The following is a 27,228-nucleotide window of genomic DNA, read 5'->3' as shown; positions in this document are numbered from 1 at the left end:
AGATACCTCTCCTTCTACCTTGCTCATGTACCGTCACTACAAACCTCACAAACTCAGTTTGCATATGACATCGTGTAACTTTTAAGTACCAATGAGACACCATTGAGTAAGGTCTCTCATTCTCTGCAAAATTCAGACATTGTCAATCAGTTGGGAAAATAAAATATTCTGCTGGTCGCAAACCTTCTTATAAAATTAATTTCCAGACAACTACCAGGAGGACAGGCTAGGAGCTAGATTTGATGATGCCAACACATGCTTAGTGTGCCAGTACACTGACACAATCACAAATTCGAGGACCACAAAGAGTCTTCTATATCTTCCCAAAAATCAGATGATAAACAGCAACTAAAAGATGACTAGAAACTTCCACAATGCAAAGGATAAAGAGGGTTAGAAGTCTGAAAAAGTAAGTTCTATAACAGTCAACAGCAGCTTCCATTAAAACGATGGACTTACGCTTTTCTGTGTAAAGTATCTGACAGTACTGTGAACCTCTTCTTCTAGACTATAATTCAGTACTCATGAATATGTCTGACTACTGTAGATGATACAAGGAACCTTCTCTTATTTCTAATCTGCAGCATGTCAATTTACAGCAAGAGGATAAAATACATTTATAGGTTTCCAGTTTCACTCAAGAGTGAATTATTTTGGTTTCGTTCATTTTCACTCTGAAGAAATAATATAGATTTGCCATGTTGAAACAATTTGTTTCCCTTACACACTTAAGCTACAAAGGCAACTTGAAGTATGACATAAAAAGTCATCTCTCTTTACAACCAGTTATGTATACTTTGTATTTTACTACAAATTGAAATCATCAGCAATAATTTCCTCCAGCCTTTCACTCTGTTTTGATCTACTGAAGTTTTTAAAATCAGTTTTAATATAAATATACATTAAATCGTTCCTTTAAATATACATTAAATCGTTCCTTTAAATATACATTAAATCGTTCCTTTAAATATACATTAAATCGTTCCTTTAAATATACATTAAATCGTTCCTTTAAAAAAGATAATAGAAAACAACATGAATGGGAAAGGTATCTCTGCGTACATATATACATAGCATTCCACCTATTTTTATTTTTCCTAGTTGTATTGTATTAGATAATTAAAAATATTGAGGAGCCTTTCTTAACTAAAAAAGGAACCCAAAGAACTCTGGAAGGGGAAAATTAAGTGGACAAAAAGGTAGCAGATGAGTATCAGCAAGAATAAATCCAAGGAAAAACAGAATCTGAACAATGCTAAACTCTGAATTGGAAGTTGCACCTCAGAGAAGAGAACGTGGAATAATCACTGACAGTTCTCCAAATCAGTAGCTCCTTGGGCAGTAACAGCTCCCCCCATGCAGAGTCCACCCAATAAAATAGCATATCTCATTAGCAAGGGCACGGAGAACAGAACAGTGTCATTCTACTGCTATATAACAGCTTGGTGTGCCCATACCTTGAGCACTGTGTGCATTTATGGACTCCATACCACAAGGAAAAACATAACATGGTCACAAAAGGCAGAGAAAAGATGAACTAAAATCATAAAAGTGACAGCAGCTGCAGGCCCAAAGGGTAAACTTCAAAGAAAAGAAAGTTGAGGGCACTACGCTTGAGGTTTACAAAAACCATGATGACAATGGAAAAGATGAATGCAGCATTGTTACGCACCAAATCCTACAATGCTAGAACTAGGAGACACTGAAATTAGTAAAAGAATTGGCTAAACCAGATAGAAGTAGATACTTCGTGCAGTGGCTAATGAGCTTCTGGAATTTATTGCCACAAGAAGCTGCAAAAGCAGATGCTAACAGCAGAATCAAAAAACAGCCCTAAATAAATGAATGGACAGTAAACTATACAGATATATTAAAGCGAGCAGGAGGAATATAAGGAGACTGGACTACCAAAAATGGTCAGGTTCACATGTTCTCCCTAATTAGAATCTCCTGTTGTCATGGTCAGAAACAGGCCACTGGACTAGATGTAAATTGGTCCGGCTTGACAGGATCTTTAAGTTCTTAATCAGAATGAAGCTTGATTAGCAAACTTTGAAATTTTCTATTCATAAAGACAAGGTAATTGGACTGAATGGAATACAGATTTAGAAATCAATATTTAATACTCCTTCCATCTGTACTGTTATTCCCCAATACAAATATTGGGGAACATTGTATGAAGCAGGGTAAAGAAGTCACTACTTTACTGCTCACCAATGACATTACAGTATCTAAATTTTCAAAGATACTTCTTAGACCTCCAGTGAAGTATGAGAATATTTGTCCTGGTCTTACAACTGAAAAACAAGCTTAAAAGTATTAAGTTGCAAAAAGTGTCCCATGTTGAAATCAAAGGTCAAACACAGAATTGGGTGGATTACAAAAATCATTCTCTCTCTTTTTCAGATGACATAAAAAACAGACTAGCAGCTTCCAGCAGCAGCTTAAACATGGTAAGTCATACATGCTTTTTTCTATAACTATTACCTGTACTGTAAATACAGCATCTTTCTAAATATTCTTCCCTTTAGCACTGAAATTTGTATTTTTTTTAATGTTATATTTCCTTTTTGTAATCTTCCTTCTCTTTCATTGTTTTCTTTCCTTAAAGATGCTTATGCACCTCTTCATAACATGCCCCTTTTCCTATAAGCTTGGTTCTCTGTAGGATGTGATTTGTTCCTTTTTATTTACTGGTCTTTTCGGTTTGAACTTCTGTTTTCAGTTGCTCCTGTTCCCTCCATCTTCCCCTTGCAAATTTCTCCTCTCTGTCATCTTGTTCAGCAATATTGTAAGTCACCATTTTCCCTATGTTGATCCATTCATGATTGCTGTTTTTCCTACAAAATACATTGGCATGCACACACACAGAATCCATCAGCCATTTTTCTCCCCCTGCCTCTACTTCCCACCCCCTCTTTTTTATATATAAATATATTTATATTAATTAGGTGGTGAACTTCCCTTTTGGGGACCACAAAGATAGTTAGCTGTGTGAAATGGAACCATCAGCTTAATCTTCCCAATTAGCACTGAGATGAGAAAGAACAAGTACAGTAAAAGCTCAAATCATGTTCAACATGGGTTGTACAGGATTTTTTAAAGGGAAAAATTACACTGAATAAAGCAATTTACAGCTTTCCCATTCAGACACAGATTTCTATCTTATAGTAAAAAACCAACCAACCAACCAAGATCTATTACACAGAAGGTAATTTGAGGTTTGTCAACAAATAATCAAGTTTAACAACAGTCACATTCATTTTACTATAACACTTTTAATATCATCCAAATTATTCCATAAGTGATCTTGGCCTGGTGCTGGTTGACAGATGGCTTTATAAACTTGGAAACTGAAAAGTGAATCCACATTTTATATATATTTATTTATATATATACACACACACACACATACACACACACACACTACTTGAATATTCAAAATAATCCAGAAATGGCATCATTATCAGCTTTTTACTTCACATGTGACTAAGTATGGTACAACCTGTTTCAAATATACATCAACATCAAATATATAATCCCATTACCTGTTTAGAAACAGAGAAAAAACAGGCTATTTTATACTGTGACATTAAAAAATTTTGACAGATGGCCTTCACTGAACAACAAACTAAAATAAATCAAAACTCTTATGAATTTGGCAAAATAAGATCTACTTTGCTAAAAGCTTTTCAATGCTAAAGGGAAGAATATTTAGAAAGATGGTGTATTTACAGTACAGATAATAGTTATAGAAATTAGCTGTTCTTTCACAGCTAATTCTAGCTTTGGGAGTGTAAGAGAAATCACAGAAGAGGATTTAAAGAAAAAACATTGAAGATGCCTTTTAAACAAAGACTTGTCTTATGCAGCATTAGCTTTAACACATAAGATGCTGTATAATTACTGTCAAAAATTTGTTAATTTAGTGTTTATATATATCTCTACATATAACTGTAAAGCTGAAGAACTACTGATAATTTTGACCTATGTCAGATTTCTTCTCTAGAAAAGTGAAACAACTTGAAAATAGACCTAAAAATAGTTTATAGTTTAAGAAACTCACAATAAGCATACAGAAATTCTATCTATATCACAGATAAAACTTTCTTATTACGGTAAAAACAATGAGAAATATGTGATCTAGATCACTCTAAAAGTTTGTTTCTTCTAAATTATAAGACAAAAAACATAAGACTATACCATACTTTTGGTAATTCATATCCAAGAAAATGGATTGGCAGGCTTTTTCCTAAAATTTCTATTTATCAATATTACACATGAACTAACAGAACTCAAAAATTTCTATACAAGCTATGTTGACCATCCCTATGTACACCTTTTCATGCAAAGATTAATTTTCAGAAGATGGGCTATCCACCAGGTTGTCATCATCAGCTTAAACACACACATGATTTTTTGCTTCTCTCAAATCTGAGACAGGTTTTTAGGTTAGGATAACTGTAATTGTTATGACAGAAAGAATTTGAGAAGCAGCAACCATGTCTTGATAAAGTCCTTAATGACAAATATTATTGATTATGCCAATGGAGAAACCAGTTTCTGTATCATTGAGAATAAAAAGAACACATTGGCAGCTGAAATTGAAAGTGTAAGCTTAAAACCAAAAGTATGCATAAACTGAGATGAAAACATGAATCTTTTAATCAATAGAAATTCTTTCCCAGACAGAGCAATAGCTTTCTTGAACTTGTGTAGAAGATCTGCAGAGTTCGAAAAATCTGAGACTATGCTGTTCTCTTGGGAAGAGAAAAAAAAAAAATGCCTGACTAAAGAAACGCTGGAAAGGTATATTTAAACACTGAAAGATAGAAAGATAAGCTAGGATCAGCTAGCCACAGAAACAGAGACTTCAGGAAATCACTTCCTTGTAGATGATGAATTTAAAAAGCAAAGCATTGGAAGTGTGCCACAAAAAATTCCTCAGGATGATCACCTCCTACCAGAAACATTGATTATTTCTTCTTCCCATCTCCAAAAACAAACAAAAAACCCCTGTGTATTTAAAATGAAAAACTGATTTCTCAGAATAGCTTCAGTCAGATCCCTCAAGTGCCTGGAATGACATTCCAAAGTTACTTTCTTTTAATATGTTTCTGTAATACAAACTAAGATATTCTGTATTAGGATATTACTTCTTTCCTATATTTCTTACATTATCATTACACTAAATATAGTATTAGAATAACACAAAGATTTTGAATTTTAAACTGAGGTATTGCATGACTCTTAGCACTGATTTCTTGAGGTAAACAGCAACAAAGTTGATTACTTGATAGATTTCAGTTATGTAGCAATGAACAAGAGGAGCTAATTTGTCCTGTCTAGTAGGACAAATTATTGTAAGTATTTTGTGACTCATACATATTTTGCAAATTTTTTCCCCCGAACTTTGAGTTCCCCGAACTGCACATTAGAAATAAAGTACTTGCACATCATTCAATGCTTCCTAAAGTACTGAACAAACAAACAAATTAATAAATGATCAAGAAAACGTGTTGCCTATGCAACCATTACAATTTCTCAAGTGTGGCAAACGAAGTAAAAATTACCCAAGGTCTATCACTGAAGCATTTGCAAGAAGTTATTTCATGAGGATTAATCACTAATTGGTTATAAGACTTCTTTCAAATGCTTTCTGAAGACCTTATGAGAGCTTTTGCCATATAAGTCTATGTTTTTCAGTTATGTCAGAGGTATGTTAGAGGTGCATCTTAAGTTAGAACAATGTTCAAAAGACTCTTTTGGATATCCATATACTTTTTCTAAACAATGCTGTTCTCTACAGAGGTTTAGGGGAGGAAGTAGAATTACTTGCTTAAGAAAGTTAGTATAAGATTAGATTTGCAGTCAGTCCTGCTTTCTCCATTGTTTTAAATACCGAGAAAGTGTTTCAATTGCTTTGGGCTCACGAGTTAACAGCTTGCTAGCTTCAACGTGTTCTTATATTCTGAACACCTTTTGGAAAGGATTATCATCAAGTGTCCACTAAGCATAGGAACACTAAACAAAAATGGGTATAAGGACATCAGAGATCTACTGGTATGGCTGAAAGTGAAAAAAAATTGCTTAACCAGTAATTAATTTCAATGGCTTCTGCAAGTAGAAAGAAAAATCAAATGACTGCACCATCACTAGCACTGCAGATGAAGAACAGCATTTTAAGAATTCCTGTCTAGCTAATACTTAAAAATAACACCACTTACGTGTCATACCTGCAAAATAAATTGGGTACAATTACCAAAATTTCTTAGTTTAGTTAATGTTTCAGTAGTAACACAGGTCATCTTTTATATTTTGGTTTTCTTAAAACAGCTCAGGAGATACAGGGTCTACAATTTAGGAAGTCTGCACTAAGATAGAGGATGACAAATGGTGTAATTATTAGTAGCATAAATAGCTGAAGCACTAAACCACCTTCCCCAGTTAATGCCTAATAAAAGGAAAGGCAAAGAAGGCTCTCCACACTGATAAAGAGATTTTAATACACAAGCGCATCTTCTAAAGTAGAAATAATTCTACACTACACTTTCTATAGCAGTTGAGTACTTTAAAGGGGATGCATTTGAGCATTTAATCTTATCATAACACTATGAATTCAAATCACTAGTATTAGACTCAATGTTTTTCAGTTTTCAAGGAAAAAGAATAAATTTATATCATTTCCCACATCTACAGTTTTCCCTGTGTCTCTAAGTAAAAGCTATTATAGAACCAAAAATGTAGAGTAATAATGAATTAATGTTTACTTTTGATTAGTCACTTCAGAAGAATATCTAACACCTACAATCATTAGAATATCTAGAATCATTAGAATATCTAATACCTTAAATATCTTAAGAATAAGAAAATAAAATACACTTCCTACAGTAAGTATTCAGTAAAAACAATAAAATAGTAACAAATACAAATTAAAATTTGACCTTCCTCTCATTCATAACCTTTTTCAAATTCTCATATTATTGGAAAAAATCAGCATTAGTTTTCAGATTATAAATTGGTCTAGTTGGACAATTACTCCTCCAACTAAAATTCAGTATCATCTGATATGAAAAGAAAATATGAAAATTGATTTGAGAAGTCCCTACTAGTTTAGCATGCCATCTCTATACTTGCTTGCAAAAACAACAAATCAGAATGATTCCATAAATCCGGGAAGTTTAGGATCCAAGCACAATACACACCAGCACTGAAAGTATCAATAAAAGGAATTCAAACACATTAAAGTCTTTTAAAGTTGCATTACAGTGACACCTTGTGGCTACATTTGATCTCTCAGCCTTCTTATTTTCTTGTAATAGTTTTAACTTCTTCAGAATTTTAAATAAATCTCAAATTTGTGGATTAGGACAAGTGAAAAAGATGCATTTGCAAAACAAATAAAAGGAAAGGATAAAACAGAAAATGAAAAGGATGAAACAGAACAGAATTGCTTGCTCAAGAATCTTTAGAGGTACCAACATTCACCAAGTATTTGCTGCTTTTTTATTTCAAGAAAAAATTGTGAGCCAGAATCGCAACCCTATCTACTATCACTATTTGAGGAGCTACAAATTTTTATTTATTTATTTTTAAATGAGTGAGCAGCAATGCTTCCTATATGAACTTATGTCCTCATGGTTCATTAAAAATACCCTATACGAAATTCCTCTATGAAGTTTATCACTAATTTCTTTGAGACAAGAAAATCCAGTGTTGTCTTCTGTGCACTAAGTAAAGTGCATGAAATAGGTTTTTTTTTTTTTTGTTTTAATATTATCAAGAAGCTGGAGCTAATTTTTTCAGATGAACAAAAGAACTGATTATACTGCTGCACATATCAAAAGGTACTTCAAGATACAGAAGAAAAATATTCATTTCAAAATCAGTAACAAACCACACAAGGATAACAAACACAAGTATGCTTATCTATATTGCCTAAAACTATTAAAACAGGTAGTTGCATTAACTAAAAACTTAATACTCTTTCCTAATTCTGCCAGGGACCTGCAAATAAGATTACCTTCTGTCTTCCATCCTTTTTATAAAGATGTCTACAGCTTTACAATAAAATTGCTTTAAGTGCAAACGGTGAAATGGAGACAAAAGAAACTGCTCATTTCAAAAATACAGAGCCAAATTAAAAAGTTACCTTATATTCCCCTCTCTTATTTGCAACATTGTATGGCTGCTCAATTCTTAAAGGTGGTAGAATGATGTCTTGTAAAATATTTAAAGCAAAAATTAAAAATCTTTCTCAATATACTATTGTCTTTTAAAAAGCCCAAGTCTTGTACCCAGCACTGTCTCTTACTAAAAAATCCACAATATATAGCAACATCCTCTCATCTTTTATGATAAACTTCAATGCCTATGAAATAATCTTCCTTGTACAAAATAGCTTGAATCAGAAGTAGTCAGGGATCATATCCTATAAGTAAAAAAATAGATCAACTGTGTCTGAGAAAGCATAGCATTGTAGCATAAACTATCTGCTCACCAGAAATAAAGAAATTCAGAGTTTTCAGTCTCTTTTCTTCTATTTTCATGTGCTAATCTAGGTGAAGGCTATGGCTACCAAAAGTTATTTAATCTAGTAAAACACAGGTTAGAGTAACGAGAAGAAATAATGAGTGTAAATAGTCGCATCATTTTACTGAGATCCATGAGCCTATCTAACCAGTTTGGATGCCTTGGTATATGACTTGCCAGCTACAAAATCTCTTTCCTAAAAAGCACAACAGTGTTCATAATTGCAAAACTAATATGGGTATTACGCAATGTTCCAAATAACCAAAATCAAAGTTACAACAGAGAGCATGATACTCATAATACAATAAAGCAGTGATTACGCAGACTGAATTTGTCTTAGTTCATTGTGATATAGATTGTCATTTATTTTATTTAACAACAGCCACAAAGTTGCATCTTTCTCATCCAGCTTCTACAAAAAGTGCATTGATTACAGAGAAATATAGATCTGTAAATGGATGAGATAGGATGAAGATTCATCCAAGAGAAAAGTAAACAGTTTTCAGAAAAAAGGAAAAAAAAAAAAAGGAAAGGCGAAAAAACTGCATACTTGCAAATAGGAAATAAACTCAACCAGTATTTATTTACGTGGAAATGCTAGGGTAATTTCTTAAAACTAAGAAGAGCATGCTAGTTCAGCCCTTGACAGCTCTCAACTTGCATAACTAGTATTTGAATAATTGTTCCAGTGCATTAAACACAACAGGCTTTCCTTCAACATAAAGTACAGAATCTGTCTAGTTCCACTCTCTTATGTTAAGAAAAGCATGTAAATAAGAACTGCAGCCAATGCAGAAATAGCCCCGGTCCACAATCACGGTTAAATTCTCCCTTGTTCCTCAAAGTCTTCTCACTGACGCTATAAAGCATCTTCAGCTAAAATCATCCTCTTTTAAAAATCATTCTCAAATCTATACTGCAAAAAAGACGACACTGTGAAAGATAATTAGTTTAGCATGTTCTGTTCACAACACATACAAACTTAAAAAAAAAAAAAAAAATCTGCAAGGTTCCCTAAGTGGTTGCTTGCAAGGAGAATATAACCACATTACTAAAACCACAGGGAAACAAACATAAAAAATAATGGCCACAAGGCAGAGCAAAGTATGATGTTTGCAATGCATTCCACAATTGTTGCCCACAAAAAGGAAAATTTTAGCACTGGGGTTTACTGACTCAAGAATATACAGCAAAAGCAATGTCAAGCAATGCAAACACATAACTAATTTTGGTTATAAGGCTTAAAATAATGCAGTGCTTAACCAAGTGCTAATAAATGTGAAGGATTTGCTGAGTTAAATTACATGCAGTCTTCCTTTAAAAATGGGGAGAGAAGGTGTTTTATGCCTTCAATTTGAGTGATTTTTTTTTTCATTATCTGTTAATAATTTGATGACAATTTCTTTCTGGACAGATCTCATAATCCACTTAAAGCCTATCTGCCCTTCGAAGTGTACGCATAATTCTTATTTGTCAAAATAGAATGACAAATGTTCAAGGAATACATTTTGAGATAATCTCATTTGGCTTATATTTTAAATCTGTACTAACAATGTTGGAGACAAATACCACCATATCCAATCTAGGAATTTACATCAATGAATAGCAAATGATAATAGAATGAATTGAACATCCACTTGGTAATCTGCTCCTTGGAGAGGGGGCATGTCATTTAAGGAGGATTCAGAGGTCCTTTTCAACCAAAAATGATTAAATTCTGGCACCACCTGAACCTCTGGAATAACATTCTTCCCTCTATTCTTTCCTCTCTCTGCTTTCAGACAAAGCCACAAAGAGCCTAAATCAAAGTAAAACAAGGATGTTCTCAAAATTTAGCATATGTAACAATCTTATTCCCCTCAGAGATGAAGACTGATGCGAGGAGAGAGGGGTGACAAACAGATGAACTGATGTTTATTGCTTTCAGGCAAGACTTTGGATGACTGTCTTTTGAAAGAATTTAGAGAAGTTCCACTACTTTCCGTCCAAACTGCAACTGTCCAGACTGCCAACAGAATGTCATCTGTGGAAGAGAAAGCATTTCCCTTTCTCGAAGACCCCAAGAACTGGTGTGGTTAATAAATAGTTTCTATCTACAGAATAATTATTGCAATAAATAGAGCATTTTTTTCTTTGGGTCTATGACACAGATTCTAATGATCATAGCGTGGCTTTGGAACTCAGATTAGCACCCTCTGTCAGGGAGCTCAAATGAGTTTTAGAGTCAGATGGCTTCAGTGGTGGCCACAAAGCTTCTCCCAGAATTCCCAGTTCCTACAGTAAAGACATCACCATCCACATGATGATTAAACTCATCCAACTGCTGTCTTACACAAAGCATTGATCAAGTTTCCCTAATCCTAATTCTCTCCATTCTGACTTTCATAACTAGGTGTTAAAAATCTCAGTGCAACAGCAGAAAATATATATATATAAAAAAAAGAGCTATCCAAGTTGTATTATCAGTAATTAAAAGCATTTTAAACTTTTCAGAGTTAATGAAAGATGCTTACCACAGTGCAAAAACACATTATGTTTTCAGAATGCAGCTGCAAGAGGAAAGGTGAGTATGACTTAAAGATGCACATAGAGATGGAAGCACCAGACTTTTGATACTTGAGGTCTGCAATTTATCAGCTATACAGATATTAGAAAGCACTCACTGAGATGGTCTAATTTTTTAATATGACTGATGAAAGTTGTATACGTAATATATTATCAGAAATGCATAATGCAGTTGAAAAATCCAGCAACTTGGTTCTAGCGTCTACGTTATTTAATGATAGCAATGCAACATTACATTGATGAACTAACCTGCAGACACGAGCAGGAAAGTAAAGCTTCTGCCAAGATCGACAGAGGTACTTTGAGTGATCAATAACTCGAATCCAATCCAACTCATCCATGGACACCTCAATGTAGTAGGAATAAGATCTTTGGATTGTCAAAAAACAACAGAACAAAAGTAATTAGAATACAAGTAGCCACATTTTCAATATTGACTTTTACGCTTTCTTTTGGATTTTCAATTGTGCTGAATAAAAGGCTATTTGTTCCTACCTATAGACTTGTGTCCAAGACCTCCAAAAAGAGGTCCCTATTTCAAACCAGCTTTAAAAATAAACTCACTTGTTATGTTACAGGTATTTTCAGAATAACTTAAAACATCCAAAGACTCACAATCAGCAGTAATAAGATGAGACAGTCTTCTCTCAAACAAAAGGAATTAAACCTTTAAACTCACTCATCTTACATACTTGAGCCACAGAATAATAATTTGGATTCTTTCTGCATGGATAAAACCAGCACTGCAGTTATTTCTTTTGCCGTATTAACAAGGAAAATCAAAGAATATTTAGCAGATCGTAAATTCAAAGTAGAATTCTTCACTGGAAAAAAAGCAAATTTACTTATCCTTCATCTCTTCTGACCCTCTCATTTATTCATGATATATATTGTTAAGCCTGTCACTAGTCAGTTAAACATTCCAAAAATTCCTCATCAAGAACAAAATCTGTGTCTTCTTGCTTTATCAATGATGTTAACTTCATAGTTTTACTGTTTGGAGAAAGCAAATCCAGACTAACATTAAAGAGCCATAGGTATTTCCATATTGTATCTACAACAGCAATACTTGTCTTACAATGCAATAGAACCTTCACTTGTGCTTCTTGTGGATTATATGTACTTCATTGTAAATTATGCTTCAGAATATTTACTTCCTTTTAACATACTAGTCTGCAGTCTTCACAAGCATTTCAACCAGATCGTGTTAGCTGTTACTCTCCTTTCACACTGATTTCTAAAGTAACGGTTGCTCTTCCAGATATCTATGGTCTCTTTTTTATTATTATTTTTTTTATTAAGCAGTAATGCTTTCCATCAAACAATAATGCCAGTAATGCCATCCTAACACTTCCCATTTTTTTTTGCTAAGGATGTGGACGGACAGACATCTAAAGTGATATTTTTCAAAAACACTTAAAGTGTTAGATAACTCTGTAAAAACTAATTTATGCACCCAGAAAGCTAATATAAAGGGTCTTTAAAATGTCAGTTCATTATCAGCTTTCACATACACAACAATGAAGCATGTCATATTCACAACTCACATAAGAAAATACTGAAACATAGTTCATTTATTACTAGCATATGCATATTTGACCAAATCAGGCTACAGTGTTCTGGAGCCAGTCCACACATGCATGTTGGATCCAAAAGTTATTATTTGTCCTCTGTGTGGTGAGGATTCAGGGATCCTCACAACACTGTACCTAGAATAATGCAAATTTGTAACCAGTTTGCAACATCCTATCAGTTTGTAAAGATCCAAGAAAAAAAAAATCCCCAAAAATACCATTATCATACATGATACAATGGCTTTTATTTTCTTAAGGACAGTATCTTTTTGGCAGATGCAGTCTGGACAGCTAGTCTCCTTAGCCCTTTTATACCTTAGATTCATTTGGTAATAGCATCTACATTACAACAGATGCAAAACATACCTATATTAAGAGGTAATGTTCCATTCAAAATGTAAAATACATATTATCTGTATAAAGATATCTGATAAGCCTGAGCTTCACAGAGAAAGTTAAGGAAAATGAGTAGTTTAAAGCATCATTTAACAAGAAGCCACAATATGCTTGTAGGGTTGTCAAAATCCCTCCTTTGAAAACTACATCATTCACGTACCACATGCGGAAGATGCAAATGAGTGGTTGGCAATTCTTAAAATTAAGCATAAAATAGGTTGGAAGAGATGTCTGGAAATTGCCTGGTCCAAGCCCTCACTCAAAGCAAGGGCAAATTACAGCAGATTTCTCCCGGGTCTGGTCTGGCTAGTAATGCCAAGGATTGAGATACATCGCATCTCTGGGCAAACTTTTCATGTTTGATTACCCCCATTATGAATATTTTCCTAATATTTGATTGGAATTTCCCTTGTTGCTACTTTTGTCCCCTGTCCCTTGTCATTTCAGCACACAGCTCTAAAAGGAGTCTGGCCCTACCTTCTCTAAATTCTTACATTAAATAAATGAAGTCGGCAATATGATCCTTCCTTTTACTCTTCTCTTAAAATTTAGCAAATCCAGTTCTCTCAGCCTCTTCTTATACACTGTTTGATCCAGTCCTCATTATCTCAATGTCCTTTTGCCGAACCCATTTCAGCATGTCAGTGTCTTGTACTGGAGAGTCCATAACTGGACAAAGTATTCCAAATGCATCCGTTTGCATTTATTTCATATAATTTAACTATCATGAAAAAAAATGACAGTTCAGACAATATGCCTGACAGGAAGCAAAGACTGAGAATCCAATATGAAACTCTCCATAGAAAAGAAAAAGATCAGGATGACACTGTAACTAGATCTTAAATCACTGTAACCTAAGTATTTTCAGCCGAGAAAATGCCATTCTAGAGGTCCACCTTGGCTGATATTCTGCCACACCACCAGTGGTTTATTCTACAAGCCACAGAGAAAAGATACAAGACAATTTATTCAAAAATTGCCTCTTCCATTTGATGTCCTAAGAAACAGGTCGGGGGGGGGGGGGGGAGCTTATGCCCTAGTTTCAGCAGTTGTTGGCTGATTTATCCACATGAGGAACATTTTTAACATTTACAACCTCTCTAAAACTGCTAGAGAGTTCCTCATTATTAGCATGCCTCTAATAAATTTTCAAATTTGACCAAATACTTGGTTTAGTTGGTTGACCTCTGACAATTAGTTTAATATTAAACAAAGCAATTTCTTTTACCTTTAAATGCTTAGCTTTTCAATCTTTCAAAAAAAGAAAAGAGAAAAAGTATAAGTTTCAGTTGTTCTGAATTAGCTTAACTTACGTCAAAATGGCTTAAAAATTCAGGCAGGTTATTATGAATGACTAATAACTGTAGTTCATATTTAAAATAAGTTCTCATGTTATTTAAAAATAAAATTTAGTAAAAAAAAGTTCTAAAGAGTTCCTGTTTTAAAATAATGCAACCTATTTAAAAAGACAGAAAGGACAACTGTTTTGCAATTATACACTGTTTAGTCTGGAAGCAATATAAAATCTATTATATTTTTAACATGTTATTACATTTGTAGTAAGTATCTTGTTCTATTATTTTTAATAAAAAAGTAATAGCAACTGTCTACGCAAGCCGTCTACTAAATTGCAAAATGTTTGTGATGGCAAGTTATAAAACGAATATATTTAATCTGTCAGATAAAAAGAACCTTGTAATTTTCCTGCTTATACAGCCACTTAGCTGTTCAAAGATACATAATCTGATCTTTCATGCATTCCATAAAAATGTTAAGTAGTTGAGAATAAATATTAAGTTAGTTTTGGCTAAGGTATCCATGATAGTTTATACTTCACCAGTCTCACCAGAGAGGCTTGTATTAACTCCTGCAGTTAGATAGTACAATTTCACTATCTGTGAATTATTGTCAAAAATATGTTATTACTAAATGATTTTGATAAAATGAAAAACTTTGAACAAACATTCCTTCAATGTTTGGAACACAAATATGTAAATAACATGCTTTCTAAAAAAAACAAAAAAAAAAAACCCAAAACCTAAATGTTATTATTCAAACAAATAAAAACAGATGAAGACTAAGTGGCAAACAGAAAACTGAATTATTTGAACTGTTACTAGTAATATAAGCTATTCAATAACGATACAGAGAATACGAGACATTATGACACAGTTTAAGATCACAAAACATGGTCTGCTGTGTAAGTAACCAAAATTGTATTTAAAAAAAGATTTTTTTCAAATAAAAATTGTCAGTGCCATCTCCAACACTGTATCATGACATTTCTATAAATATTCATGAACATTTAGCATTTATATGTTAGCACAGGTACAGAAAGCATTACTTTCCCTTTTTATACCAACTTCATACCTACCGACTGTCTCTGTCCCATAGAAGTATCCTTATGTGGTTGATTATTGATGGCTGGCCTAGTTTAATTTCAATACCAGAACGGCAATCATCATCGATCGGATGTCGAGAAAATCCATGATCCAAGTCATAGTTCTGAGTGTCCCCATCTAACAAAGCAGATTTCAGCTCCCCTTTTACAACTTGGGCTCCGTACTTCATTGTTGCAATATTTTCCCCTGGTACTAAGAAAAGGAAATAATTGCTTAATATTTACATTCCCACAATGCAAATTACATTCTCTGAACATCAACTGCTTAGGTCAGAATGAAGATTTATTGCCAGTATCCTTCCTCCACCAGTGGTCACAAACACGTGCTTAAGGAAAAAGTACAAAAAGTACCAGTGCAGAGTAATACTCTTCCTGTAAATCCATTTAACTTCCAGCAACACAAAGCTGTTTCCCATGCCATAAACTGTATCTCTGTAAATAACAGCCAAGAATGGATCATTTTATGATTTTCCCCCCTCACAGCTTTTATAAGAACTGTTTATACTTTGATTCTAAAGCACAATGAAAAACTATGATCACAATCACGCACTTTAACAAAATGTATTTTAAAAACTCTACTTCCTCCATTTCATTTGATGCCCATGAGTTCATGCATAGTAGTAATAAATAGTAACCATCTACTAATATGCAGTATTTATATTCTCAGTGCCTTTCATAATTTTACAGAATTCTAAAGTATCTTCCTCATTCAGTCATTACTTTCTTCCTGGTTAGACACTTCTGGCATACTTGGTCTCTCATTCCGTATATGCGCACGCACCATCCATTTGCAGAATGGTATAGCCATGGTTTTTAATAGCTATACAACTTTCCAGTATTCCGCAAAGCTAAATGAACCTGAGTGAATGACCACAGAAGCTAATGGAAGACTTCCTAGTGGCTTCTTGGGCTTCAAATCAATATGCTTAAGGGAGCCTTAATGCCACCATTTCACAGTAATAAACCTGTTCTAGGAATAAATCTTTCATCAAGATAACTGTGGATAACAACATTCCCTAACTCAAAAAGCAAAACAATACAGAGTTAAAAAGCTTTTTAAAAAAGTTTTCATTAAATATAGGACATGTAACTGTCTTGTTTGAGAAGACAAGCCTGAAAACATGATCTGAACACTAAATGATGAAGAGATGCCTCCTGGACTCTTTAGACAAGTTAACAAGAGAAGTATGAATTTTAATGATATGATAAATCTCATACCTAAAGAACAGAATTTGAAAGGGTAAAATTTTAACCATATTGTGTTGTAGTACTACTACAAAATGCATCAAATACACTGATGCACAATCACAAAATTGCACATAGCCACAGTGTTTCTGCAGAAGTCCCAAAAGTCTCGAGTAGTACTACAACAACACAGAAATTCAGTTCTCTTAGAAGCTATGATTTCGACAGGGGTAGAAATCTACAGATTAGGAGCATATTATTATTAATTGAGACATGACTATGAAGAAGGAAGTCAGAAGGCACCATTTAACTTTTTCATATTTATCTGTTGCACTACCAACAGAATGTCTTGTATGATAGGATTTTTTAAATATTAACTCAGATGCTTAAATATTAATACCTGCAACTTCCAAGAGAGAACAAAGAGGAGATGCAGTTCTAAGAAAGCGATTTTCCATTTCAGGTCTCATCCTTCATGACTGAGATACTACAGTGCAGGTTCCAAAAGATCATTTAACGTTATTTTGCACTCCAGGGCAAATACTCTTTATAACTCACCCATTAAACAGCAAATAAACAATTTCTTTATAAAACGTTCTGCTAGGCATTACATGTTCTTGCTAAATTAACATAGAGCACAGACAACAAGAATTAAATAAAATGCTTCAAGCATTTTAGGCTTCTATTATATAGTTTCGGGAAACACATTGTACAGGCAAACACGAAAAGCAAGACGAAAATCAAAAATAAGGTAAAAAGCATTTAAAAATTCTCAAAATAAAAAAGATAGCATCATTAAAATATGCTGAATATCCTAAAAGAGATGCATTCTTATGTTTAGTATTTTTGTAAAACAGTAAACAGTTTAATAAAACAGTATTTCTTCAAGAAAAAAAGCTCACTACAATGTATATGTTTGAACAGTATCCAATATACCAATAAGGAAATATGCTGAATAGTATTACCTACTATTTGAGGAATTCCAATGTCAAGAATAGTACATAAAGATATATTTCATTATATAAGCCTTTTACAAGGAGTAATAATAGATAAAAACTCAAAAAACATATTAAGCACATCCTCCAGATAATTATAGTCTGTCCCTCACCAATCAGAAAAAAAAATTAAAAAAGAAAGATGCTCACTTAACATGCCCCTGTAGTTGAGGTCCATGTCCCGACTCTCAGAACGAATTTTAATGGCATCTAGGATGGCATCAGGTGACAACAATCCAGAAGGTCTTACAACATTTAGCAGTTCTGTTAGACTCATTAGCGGCAAACGTACTGCTTGCATGATTTCAGCATGGTTTTCCTTGGGGTTATGTTTACACCAATTCATCAAAGCTTGGAAAATGTCCTTCTCAGGAGCTGCAAATGAATCCCTTAGTACAATATTTAGGAGAGCAGCCTAGAAAAGGAAAAAACATCAAGGAAAAAAAAAGGCAAAGAAAATTAAAATCTAAAATATAGCAAAAATTAACAGACGTTTTAATTGGAAGTTATTAAAAATAATTCCCGAGGAGTGTCTAAAGCTATTAATTCAGAGAAGCAGTCAAAGTTTCCTTAAGATTCCTGAATTCTAATCTAGTTTCTCAGATTTAAAAAAGAAAAAAGTTTTTGGTTTCAGTATTGTATTTATGGTTCATATGTTCTAGCTACTTATGCAAGAATCATGCAGTCTTTGAAATAAATAACAGGCAATATTAAAAACCAAAAACCATCAGGAGAAATACAACAGAACAGAACTGTGGAAAACTTCAAGTGAATTTTATTCCAAGTTACTGCTTTAGATTTCCTTGGGAATTTAAGAAGTTATTTTTGGATTTGGCAGAATGGTGCAAAGCATTCCTTCAAACACAGGCTGATAAAACTGATGATAAAATCAATTTTGGCTTGCAATCACCTTTTTAAACCTAAATAGTTAGAAATGGTTTGTTTTCCTCTTTCGTCTCTCTTTTGGGATGAATTTAGTATCAACAAATTCTCAGTAGCTCTTTTTCATGTGAAAACAAACACTGATTGCAAACTGAGAACAAAAGAATAGCTTTTTGATTTTCATTTAGTAAGGAGAACAATCAGGAGTTTGCCTCAGGAAAGAACATTCCTCTTTTACATGCCAGGACTGACTCTGCCAAAGACAAGAAGTACGTGCTTCCTGATGAACGAAGTTAGTTTGCTAATTTTTGTTCACCTTGACAACATGCTCTAAATACACTAATCTTTATTAAACAATCATTCTTTCAAGGTATGAGGCTGCTTCACATGCATACCATGTGAAAACACTGTAGCACTATTAGATCCAGTACAAGAGAGACATGGAACTACCAGCATAGGGCCACAAAGATGACAGCAGACTGGAGCATCTCCCCTATGAGGAACAGCTGCGAGATGCAAAGGGGATGGGGCCAAAATCTTTTCAGTGGTGCCATGTGACAGGACAAGAAGCAACAGGCACAACCACAGGAAGTTCCACCTGAATATGAGGAGGAATTTCTTTACTGTGAGAGTGACAGAGCACTGGAACCAATTGCCCAGAGGGGTTGTGGAGTCTCCTTCTCTGCAGATATTCAAAACACGCCTGGATGCAGTCCTGTCTAATGTGCTCTAGATGACCCTGCTGGAGCAGGGGTGGGTTGGACTAGATGATCTCTAAAGGTCCCTTCCAACCTCAACCATTCTGTGATTCTGTGATCCAGCTCAACAAGGTTCATGGCAGAGCAATTTAAACATTTCAATGGCACAGAACTCTCTCAGATTCCTACACAAATATTTACACAACTAACATGAAAAAAGAGACCCTCCCCCAAACCCCATAATGCTCCCATATTCCATGATTTTGGAATATGACAACAATCAGCAATGAGTATAAATCACAGCAACCTTCAAGGTGCTTTAGTTTAGACTGAAGAAAGTTACCCTTCACAGAGACAGCCTATATCAAGAAATTAACAGAATGGGGTATCTTCTGCTATCTTCTCAAGTCTTTTGCTTTACATCCAGTAGCCAGTTTTCAGAAACCAGATAATATTATATCAAGGACAGATTAAAAAAGAAAAAGTAAGATTAGGTTGCCCATTCCCACCTATTAGAGTACTCTATTAGCATATATATATATATATATATATATATATATATAACTATACTGACAGGTTGGAATTAAATACATTAAAAATTCAGAATGGATCACCAGGATTTTCATTTCTCCTTGGTTCAAACATTTCCAACTGCCACAGTTTCATTAGCATATAGTGATATCTGTTAATAGATCTGTAAACTTTCACTTTCACTTTACGATAAAATACTAATGGTAGCATAAAACAGAGTAAGATTAACTTTCCTGACCAAAAAGAAAAAAAAAAAAAAAAAAAGATATACCTTAGAAAGTGTTAGGAAGCCTTCACTAGAGAGCACCTCTTGGGCATTTCTATCCATGAACATACAGCACATACAAGTTAATTTGGGAAGTGAATAAAGACTGGCAACATCAAAGGTCATACAAACATTCTGAATATTAAGTATGGTGCAAAGATACTCAGATGTGGAATCCTCCAGTTCTGGAAAGCCATATTTATGTGCTAGGCTTAAGAAGTCTAGGAGGACCTCCTCCTTCTCATCTCGTAGTGTGGCACGACCAGTGTAAATATATTTCAGCAGCATTGTAAATGCTTCTGCAGTGGTGTCCTGAAGAGGAATTTCTGCTTCAGGCTGAGATTCTCTCATTCCGCCGTACAATAATGCTCTATTAAAAAGATAAAATTTGAGATATTTACATTCTAACAACACTTGCACTACTTAAAAAAAAAACAAACAAAAGAAACAGAAAAAAAAATAGAAACAAGAATATATGGCTTTAGAGCAGTCCCAAAAGAGATAGGATAAAGTAAGTATTTTTACATAAAAATTTATAAAAATTATAAGTTATGTACATAATACATAAAATATAAAAATATAGAATAAAAGTATAAATAAAACATATATAAAAATATAAAACTATTTAAAAAAATTAAATAAAAAAGAATTTAGGAAATTAGAAAAGAAAAACTCTTATGCTTGGTATTTAAAATGCAGATCTGCTCTTAAAGCAGTTGCACAGGAACAGAATTCTAACGTATCATGTTTTTAATCTCACAGAACAATTGCTCCATCGTTACTTGAAACAATAATTTATAAAGCAGAAGTTCATATATCATCCCGGCACTTTTTTACTTCCTCACTGAAAGCACTAAAACAAACACCCCCCACCAAAACGCAAACACAATAAAAACATCTAATTCTAAAAACCTTTCAGAACACAAGTGAAATCACCATAATAACAAGGTCAGATTAGTAAATCTCAGGATTGTTGATCCTCTGCTTCTTACTCTAAAACCAGCACAAAACAACTCTGCTGAAGTGCTGAATCTTGAAAAAAAATCAACACATCAGTGACACATTTTTTAAAATATGATAAGCAGTTTGAATACTATTTACATTCACATTTCAGCTTAGTATCAGCTTATCCCTCTGACAAAATTAACTGGCAGAGGACTACCAGGAAGTATAGTTAATTGTATTTAGAGTGAAAATGCCCAGCTCTTTAAAAGGAGCGGGGGGAAGCTGGATTAGTCTACTCCTACCTCTACCCTTTATTTTTTTAAAAAAATATTTTACCGATTTAACCTGCATCAGCCAGACCTTTTTACATGCTCAATTTCAATATGTCAACATTAAAGTTTTCAATGAATGTTTCCACAGCAGCATACCAACCACACTCTGAGAAACTGCAACAATTTTATAGCAAAGTTTTTTGTTCTGAAGTTAGTTTCACAAATTCAAGAGAAAGATGACTTCAAAGTCCAATTTTATGAAGGTCAAAAGAATAACATCATGACATGTTATTTATCTTTTTATATCCGGACACAATCATTTGATGTGCTGGGAAACATTCACACAGAAAAGGTCACGCTCAATGGACAGATGATTACACATTGAAAAGTTCATAGAGAAACAATGTTTATCTTATCTGCATGAAAATTTCCTGTGAGTCTTGACAAAAAGCTATACTTCACCTGAAATAATGGCACCTAGCAGCCAGGATCACTCTGTGTGCTGGAAAACGTTTCTTTTCCACAATAAAGGTAACATCACTATATTCTTCCCCATTCATTAGAGCACCAATATGCTCTGACAGAATGTGAACATGGTCAATCTCACCCACAGCTGTGTAAGGGCGAAGTGGATGGCTGTTACTCATCTTGGAGGGATGATGATATTGGTAGCCTAAAGGGAAAAATAAAATAACCAGCATTATAAAGCCACATTAAAAAATGACAAAGATCAAATCATAACCGTGAAAATAAGTGAATAATATAAATTCTAAATCTTATTCCAGGGTAATCAAATTATAATTCAGTTATAACAGGACTCAATTCAGTTAGCATCCATTCTTTTCACAGCAAATATTTCAGAGAATTCCTTCACCTCACTACTCTGTCAATCCATCTATTCAAAATAAAAAAAGCTTCAACAAAAAGAATTAAAAATTAAACAATTTTAAGTAAAACTACCATTCAAAAACAATTTATCTGAATTAAAATGCTCATAAATTACAGAAAAATTATTTGATCAAAGAAGCTTAGTCTTAACTTTGAAATCTCTACTGTAATTTTATCAGTGATAAGTAAAATTATTGGTGTTCATAATTCATTCTTGTAGAAATCTAATTAACTTTCCAGAATTTATAATGACTTCTAATAATTAATATACAAAGTTTGTCAAAGAGCAAAGTTTCACAATGTACAATTTGTTTTATTCTTTCTGCTCAGTTTTCTTGTTCTTGTTGTTGTTGTTCCCTCATATTGAGGAAAATAAAACCACAATAAAACCTCGGTATCATAAATGTAGCACACTACTGATTTACAATAGAGATGAACATCCTATTCATATCTTCTATAGAATCATTTTGTTATTTCTTAATTCATAAGGATTTTCTTTTTCTTAATTTGTTTATTTATGCATCTAAGACTCTAGGTAGTTTCACTGCAAAAAGCATTCACAGCAGAATTCAAGTCTTAAATCAGTTACTTTTATTTCTTAGAGTACAGTTTACTTCTAAATAAGATCAAGTTAGCTGTTTCAAATAATAATTCAACTATACTTTCAAATACTTTCTGTGCTGCAGGAGCTGGCCACTTTTCAAAAATGGGTGCGTACTTAGTACTCGGGAAAGACAGTGCGCCAAAAGTAACAGCAAAATGATAAAATCACACACTGTGCATACCTACCATTCATCTAGAAAAGGAAATATTCATGACATTAATGCATTTATGTAGCTATATATAAAATGTGATCAGAAAATACACATCTGTTTCCAGTTACTTCCATTCCTACAGAAAAGCCTAACATATATTGGGTTAAGTATTATTTTCACTTCCATAATACCTGAAATTAAGAGACTGTAGAATTGCAGCCAAAGAACTTGCAATTAAACTAATCAGAAAGGGTATAAATAGAAAATAAAATAAGAGAAAGACAGATACAACATACTAAATTGATAATATAGGTCACAGCACAAATAGGAACAGGACTCAGCTTTCCTCAGGCTCTCTCTACCATTTGAATTAGAAGCCATGTGTTGACGTGGACATCACAGATACTGGATGCTGTCTATCTATGAACACAGGATAGTATATAAAGTCATTCTTTTACCCTAACAGGAGAATACATTAGTTTTCATGTATTTTTCATAGTAACAGATTGCTTCTTCTGCTTGCAGGGGCTAACTTGCAATTAACTAAGGCAACTCTGCACCAAACAGATTCATGTAACAGATATACTTCCACTAACATTTATTTTTCAACAAGCACAAATAACTTAACTCATAACAATCAAGTTGAATCCATTTATACTAGCAGTAATATTCATCACAACATAACAATTATTTGAGAGTTTATAGACCATAATAGAACTGAAATGTTTTCAAAATGTAAAGCTCTATTACACCAAAGGGGCAAACAAAAGAATGTATCAACTGCAAATCTAAGGTCTGGATACTCCTCAATACTTGTATAACTTACAATTCTAATTGCTGTTATTTTCATTGTTACATGCAACAGTCAGGCAATCCAATTACAAGTGTTACATATTATCAAGGAATTGTGAACTATCAGGCTTCTAATAGTTCCAGTTTTGATTAATTAGGAATGTTCTCTTATGATACTTCATTTATATATATATATATATATATATATATATATATATGCACACACACACACACACACACATATATATAAAAATACACACACACATATAAAATACTACTTGCATGTTTGTTTTTTAAATCTATTTTTACTTTCATTTTTTCTATATTCTACTTTTTTCTTCATATACTTCCCTCTCTGAAAGAATGAGCAGACACCCCACAAATAAAATTGAGATACTATAAAAGTGAAAAAGGAAAGTCATTGGTTGCATATCAGCTTTACTCACAGCAGCTGCTTGTCATGCACCAACAAGGTAAAAAGTTTAATAATTTTTTTTTTCCATTTTATGTAAAAGATCAAAAGAACACTTTCATCTCAAGGGTATATAAACCTACCTCCCAAAAAGAATCAGCATATAGAATGAGGGACACTCAATAATAAGTCAGTGATGATTTAGTCTTTATATACACCAATACCCTGGATTAAATGATAAAAGCAGAAATTTAGAGAACCCTATACGTCAGCTGCAGTTTGTTTCATAGACATTCAAGGTTCTCAGAATTGTCACAATGTACAAAACAGTCTAGAAAACGATGCAACAACCGCAAAACTACAATGAGATGTTTATTGCACTTCTGGTTTGAGAGTTGTTTAGTAAAGACTAGTACTAAGTCACTTTCCTCCCTCTAATTTTGGTTATCACTGAAGAGTTATCTGAAAAACAGCACTGTTTCAATAAAATAAACAGCTGCTTTTATATCAGACACAGAATAAGGAATTTAAGAAATTGTTCATAAGTATTCTGCAAATCTGTAAATAAAAGATGAATGAAAAATGTTTACATAACTGATAACCCTATTTAAACTTTCAAAATAACTTATGAAAAACAAATCAGTAAGTATACAGACTGATGCAAGAATTCAAAACTTTCTGAAGTCAGTCTGGACTATAAAAATAGAGCAATAAGCCTCATTTCCTTGAGACATTTCAATCCTTTATCATCCATTTGTACCCATCAAGATAACACAGATTTTGTCTGAATTGAACAAAAGGAATTTTCTTAAATATAATTTTCTAAAATTTCTGATTTTCCTAGAAATAGGAATCATGATGGTTCTGAGCTGACTTGGAAGTATTCGAATAGTGTTTTAATATTTTGAAATGTATTACTTCAGAAAACATTTTACTGTGTTTTAAAGAACAAGTAGTTTTTTTAATAGAAATCACAGCAAAATACTATTTTAAATACAATTTCTATTACCATAGACTCACAGAACACTGGCAGTGTGACCGTATGGCTACTGCACAAACATAACATTGTATCAAGTCATATGGCTTGCTCTGTAATGGATATATTCCTGTTCTTTTACAAATAAATAATTTGTTCCTATATGAGTTTTGGTACACTAAGCTGACATCTCAGGCAATAGAGGGGTTTTTGTAATTACTTCAACATACACACAGAGAGAAAAAGCAAGCAAATACTTTGATTCTGTCAGAACCATAGCACAGGACACATAACACTCGTTTATACTCTGAGTAACAGAATAATAATGTTGACTAAGACAGAAAATTGTACCAGAAGGGGAAAAAAATACATGTTCTAATAATACCACTGTTCAGGCTGAAGTTTTTAATTAAGTTAGTGAAGAATTTTAAGCTTACTCATGTCGGCCCAAGTACTAACAGTAAAATGACTAGTATTATAATTTGATGTAAGCCCATAAAACTAATTCTTTGAATAAAAGCTTGGTCACTATTTCTTCAGTTTCACATGAAATGGAATAATGTTTAACTAGAAATGTTTGGTTTTTTAATAATTTTTAACTTTAATCAAGGTTTTAAGAAACAAAAGCAGCATTAATATTTCTAATTTAATTACAAATCTTAGTAGTATATTCTGGTCTAACAATACCAGCAAAAGTGTAAATCAGTGTAAATCTTGAAAAGGCCTTGTGGAACGCTCATAAGAAAGAAAGATATTGAATTTATAGAAGTGCCTCCCTAGCTTAAAAAAAAGCATTAAGAAGAAAACAATCAACATTTTATTCAAGATAATCCTTATGATTACAGAAAGCCTTCCTGTATTTTTTGAAGATCATTAATTCAGCAGTCTTGAGTCTTTAACTTTCCAGAATACGCACTTCATTAACACAGCTTCATGATATTTCATAAACATTCTCTCTTGTATGAAACAGCCACAATATCAGAGAGAAAGTTTTTCATAAAACTACACAAAACCTGAAATCTAAAATACAGTAAGGCATTAAATCAGATTGAATTATATATGAATGACATCCACTGATACCTGCTTCATGAAGATGTTTACAGCATCAAGAAAAATAAAGAAACCAACTAAACCAAAACATCACACTAATGCTATTATTCGCATCAAATAGTCTGTATGAGAACTCCATAATGCACACAGTATGTTAAAAAATGTAAATTATAATTTCAATAAAAAAACCCCAAAATTCTTAATATCATATTAATAACTAAGTCTGTATGCCTGAGGAAACAACTGCTTCTGTTTAGCATCCAAGAATAACGTAACCCATGTAATATGAATTTATTTATGTAGATGTTGAAAGATAATTTCAAGTAAATGTCATTCCCAGGTTTTAACTCTCACCTCCAACCCTACTGTTGTGAAAGGAATGGAAAAAAAAAAAAAAAAAGAAAGAAAGAGAGAGAGAAAAAAAAAGAACTTATCGTCTTATTTTATCAAATCATTTCATGACAGCATTACAAACTACAGCATTTTGACTTAAAGTACATGGAAATACATGCAGGGCTTATTTGCAAATACATTCTAATTGCTTCAGTACTATAGTGTTCACACTTAACATTTTGCTCTGAGATATACTTCTCTGATAGGATGGCAAGACTAAGTTTATCTGTGTACAAGGAACAATGTTTTGGAGTTCAGATAATGCGTTCATACAAATACAAAAACACTTGATCCAACATGGTTAAAAATGGCATACAACTAAAGCCTGAAACTGAATCTCAAAAAAAACACATTTGCTCACTTACCAGTAAAGCTGTCTGAAGATCTATAGTGGACGTAGCCTGTGGGCAGATGAGCAACTTCCTGAAAATTAGGGTTCTTTGCCATTCTGAACAACAAAAAGATTGAATAGCAAACTCATGGAAACGCTATTCAGCAACGTCCAGCTGCACAGTAACAGATGTACCATATTCCTGAAAAAATGCATGAGACATATCATCAAAATAGGGGACATGTGGCCCATGGCCAAATTGATTCACAGAATCATAGAATCAGTAAGGTTGGAAGGGCCTCTGGAGATCATGTTTCTCAGATTTTTTTAAAAATAATTTTTATAAACCTTTGTTCTATGGAAAAACACTTAATAACATTAGAGTAGAAC

The 27,228-nt window shown here is 33.2% G+C and overlaps 1 protein-coding gene across 3 annotated transcripts in view; it reads right to left on the bottom strand.

The window, feature by feature from the left end:
* Nucleotides 1–27,228, bottom strand: part of BTBD9 (BTB domain containing 9) — a 141,615-nt gene that overhangs the window by 112,697 nt on the left and 1,690 nt on the right. Inside the window, exons 2-7 of one of the 3 annotated variants that reach the window (XM_062571970.1) lie at nucleotides 26,873–27,040; nucleotides 21,704–21,914; nucleotides 20,031–20,394; nucleotides 17,799–18,063; nucleotides 15,442–15,661; nucleotides 11,347–11,466 (exon numbers count right to left, since the gene is read on the bottom strand). In XM_062571970.1, the coding sequence (XP_062427954.1) occupies nucleotides 11,347–11,466; nucleotides 15,442–15,661; nucleotides 17,799–18,063; nucleotides 20,031–20,394; nucleotides 21,704–21,914; nucleotides 26,873–26,954 (1,262 nt within the window). In that variant the 5' untranslated portion in view covers nucleotides 26,955–27,040. Of the gene's footprint in view, nucleotides 1–11,346; nucleotides 11,467–15,441; nucleotides 15,662–17,798; nucleotides 18,064–20,030; nucleotides 20,395–21,703; nucleotides 21,915–23,180; nucleotides 23,248–26,872; nucleotides 27,041–27,228 lie in introns of those variants that run through there. The other 2 variants (XM_062571971.1, XM_062571972.1) reach the window with 2 other exon arrangements.

Source organism: Rhea pennata, chromosome 3 (genome assembly GCF_028389875.1).
Source record: "Rhea pennata isolate bPtePen1 chromosome 3, bPtePen1.pri, whole genome shotgun sequence".
Taxonomy (NCBI): Eukaryota; Metazoa; Chordata; class Aves; order Rheiformes; family Rheidae; genus Rhea; species Rhea pennata.
Note: the sequence above shows the minus strand (reverse complement) of the source record. Positions and strands in the feature narration are given on the sequence as shown.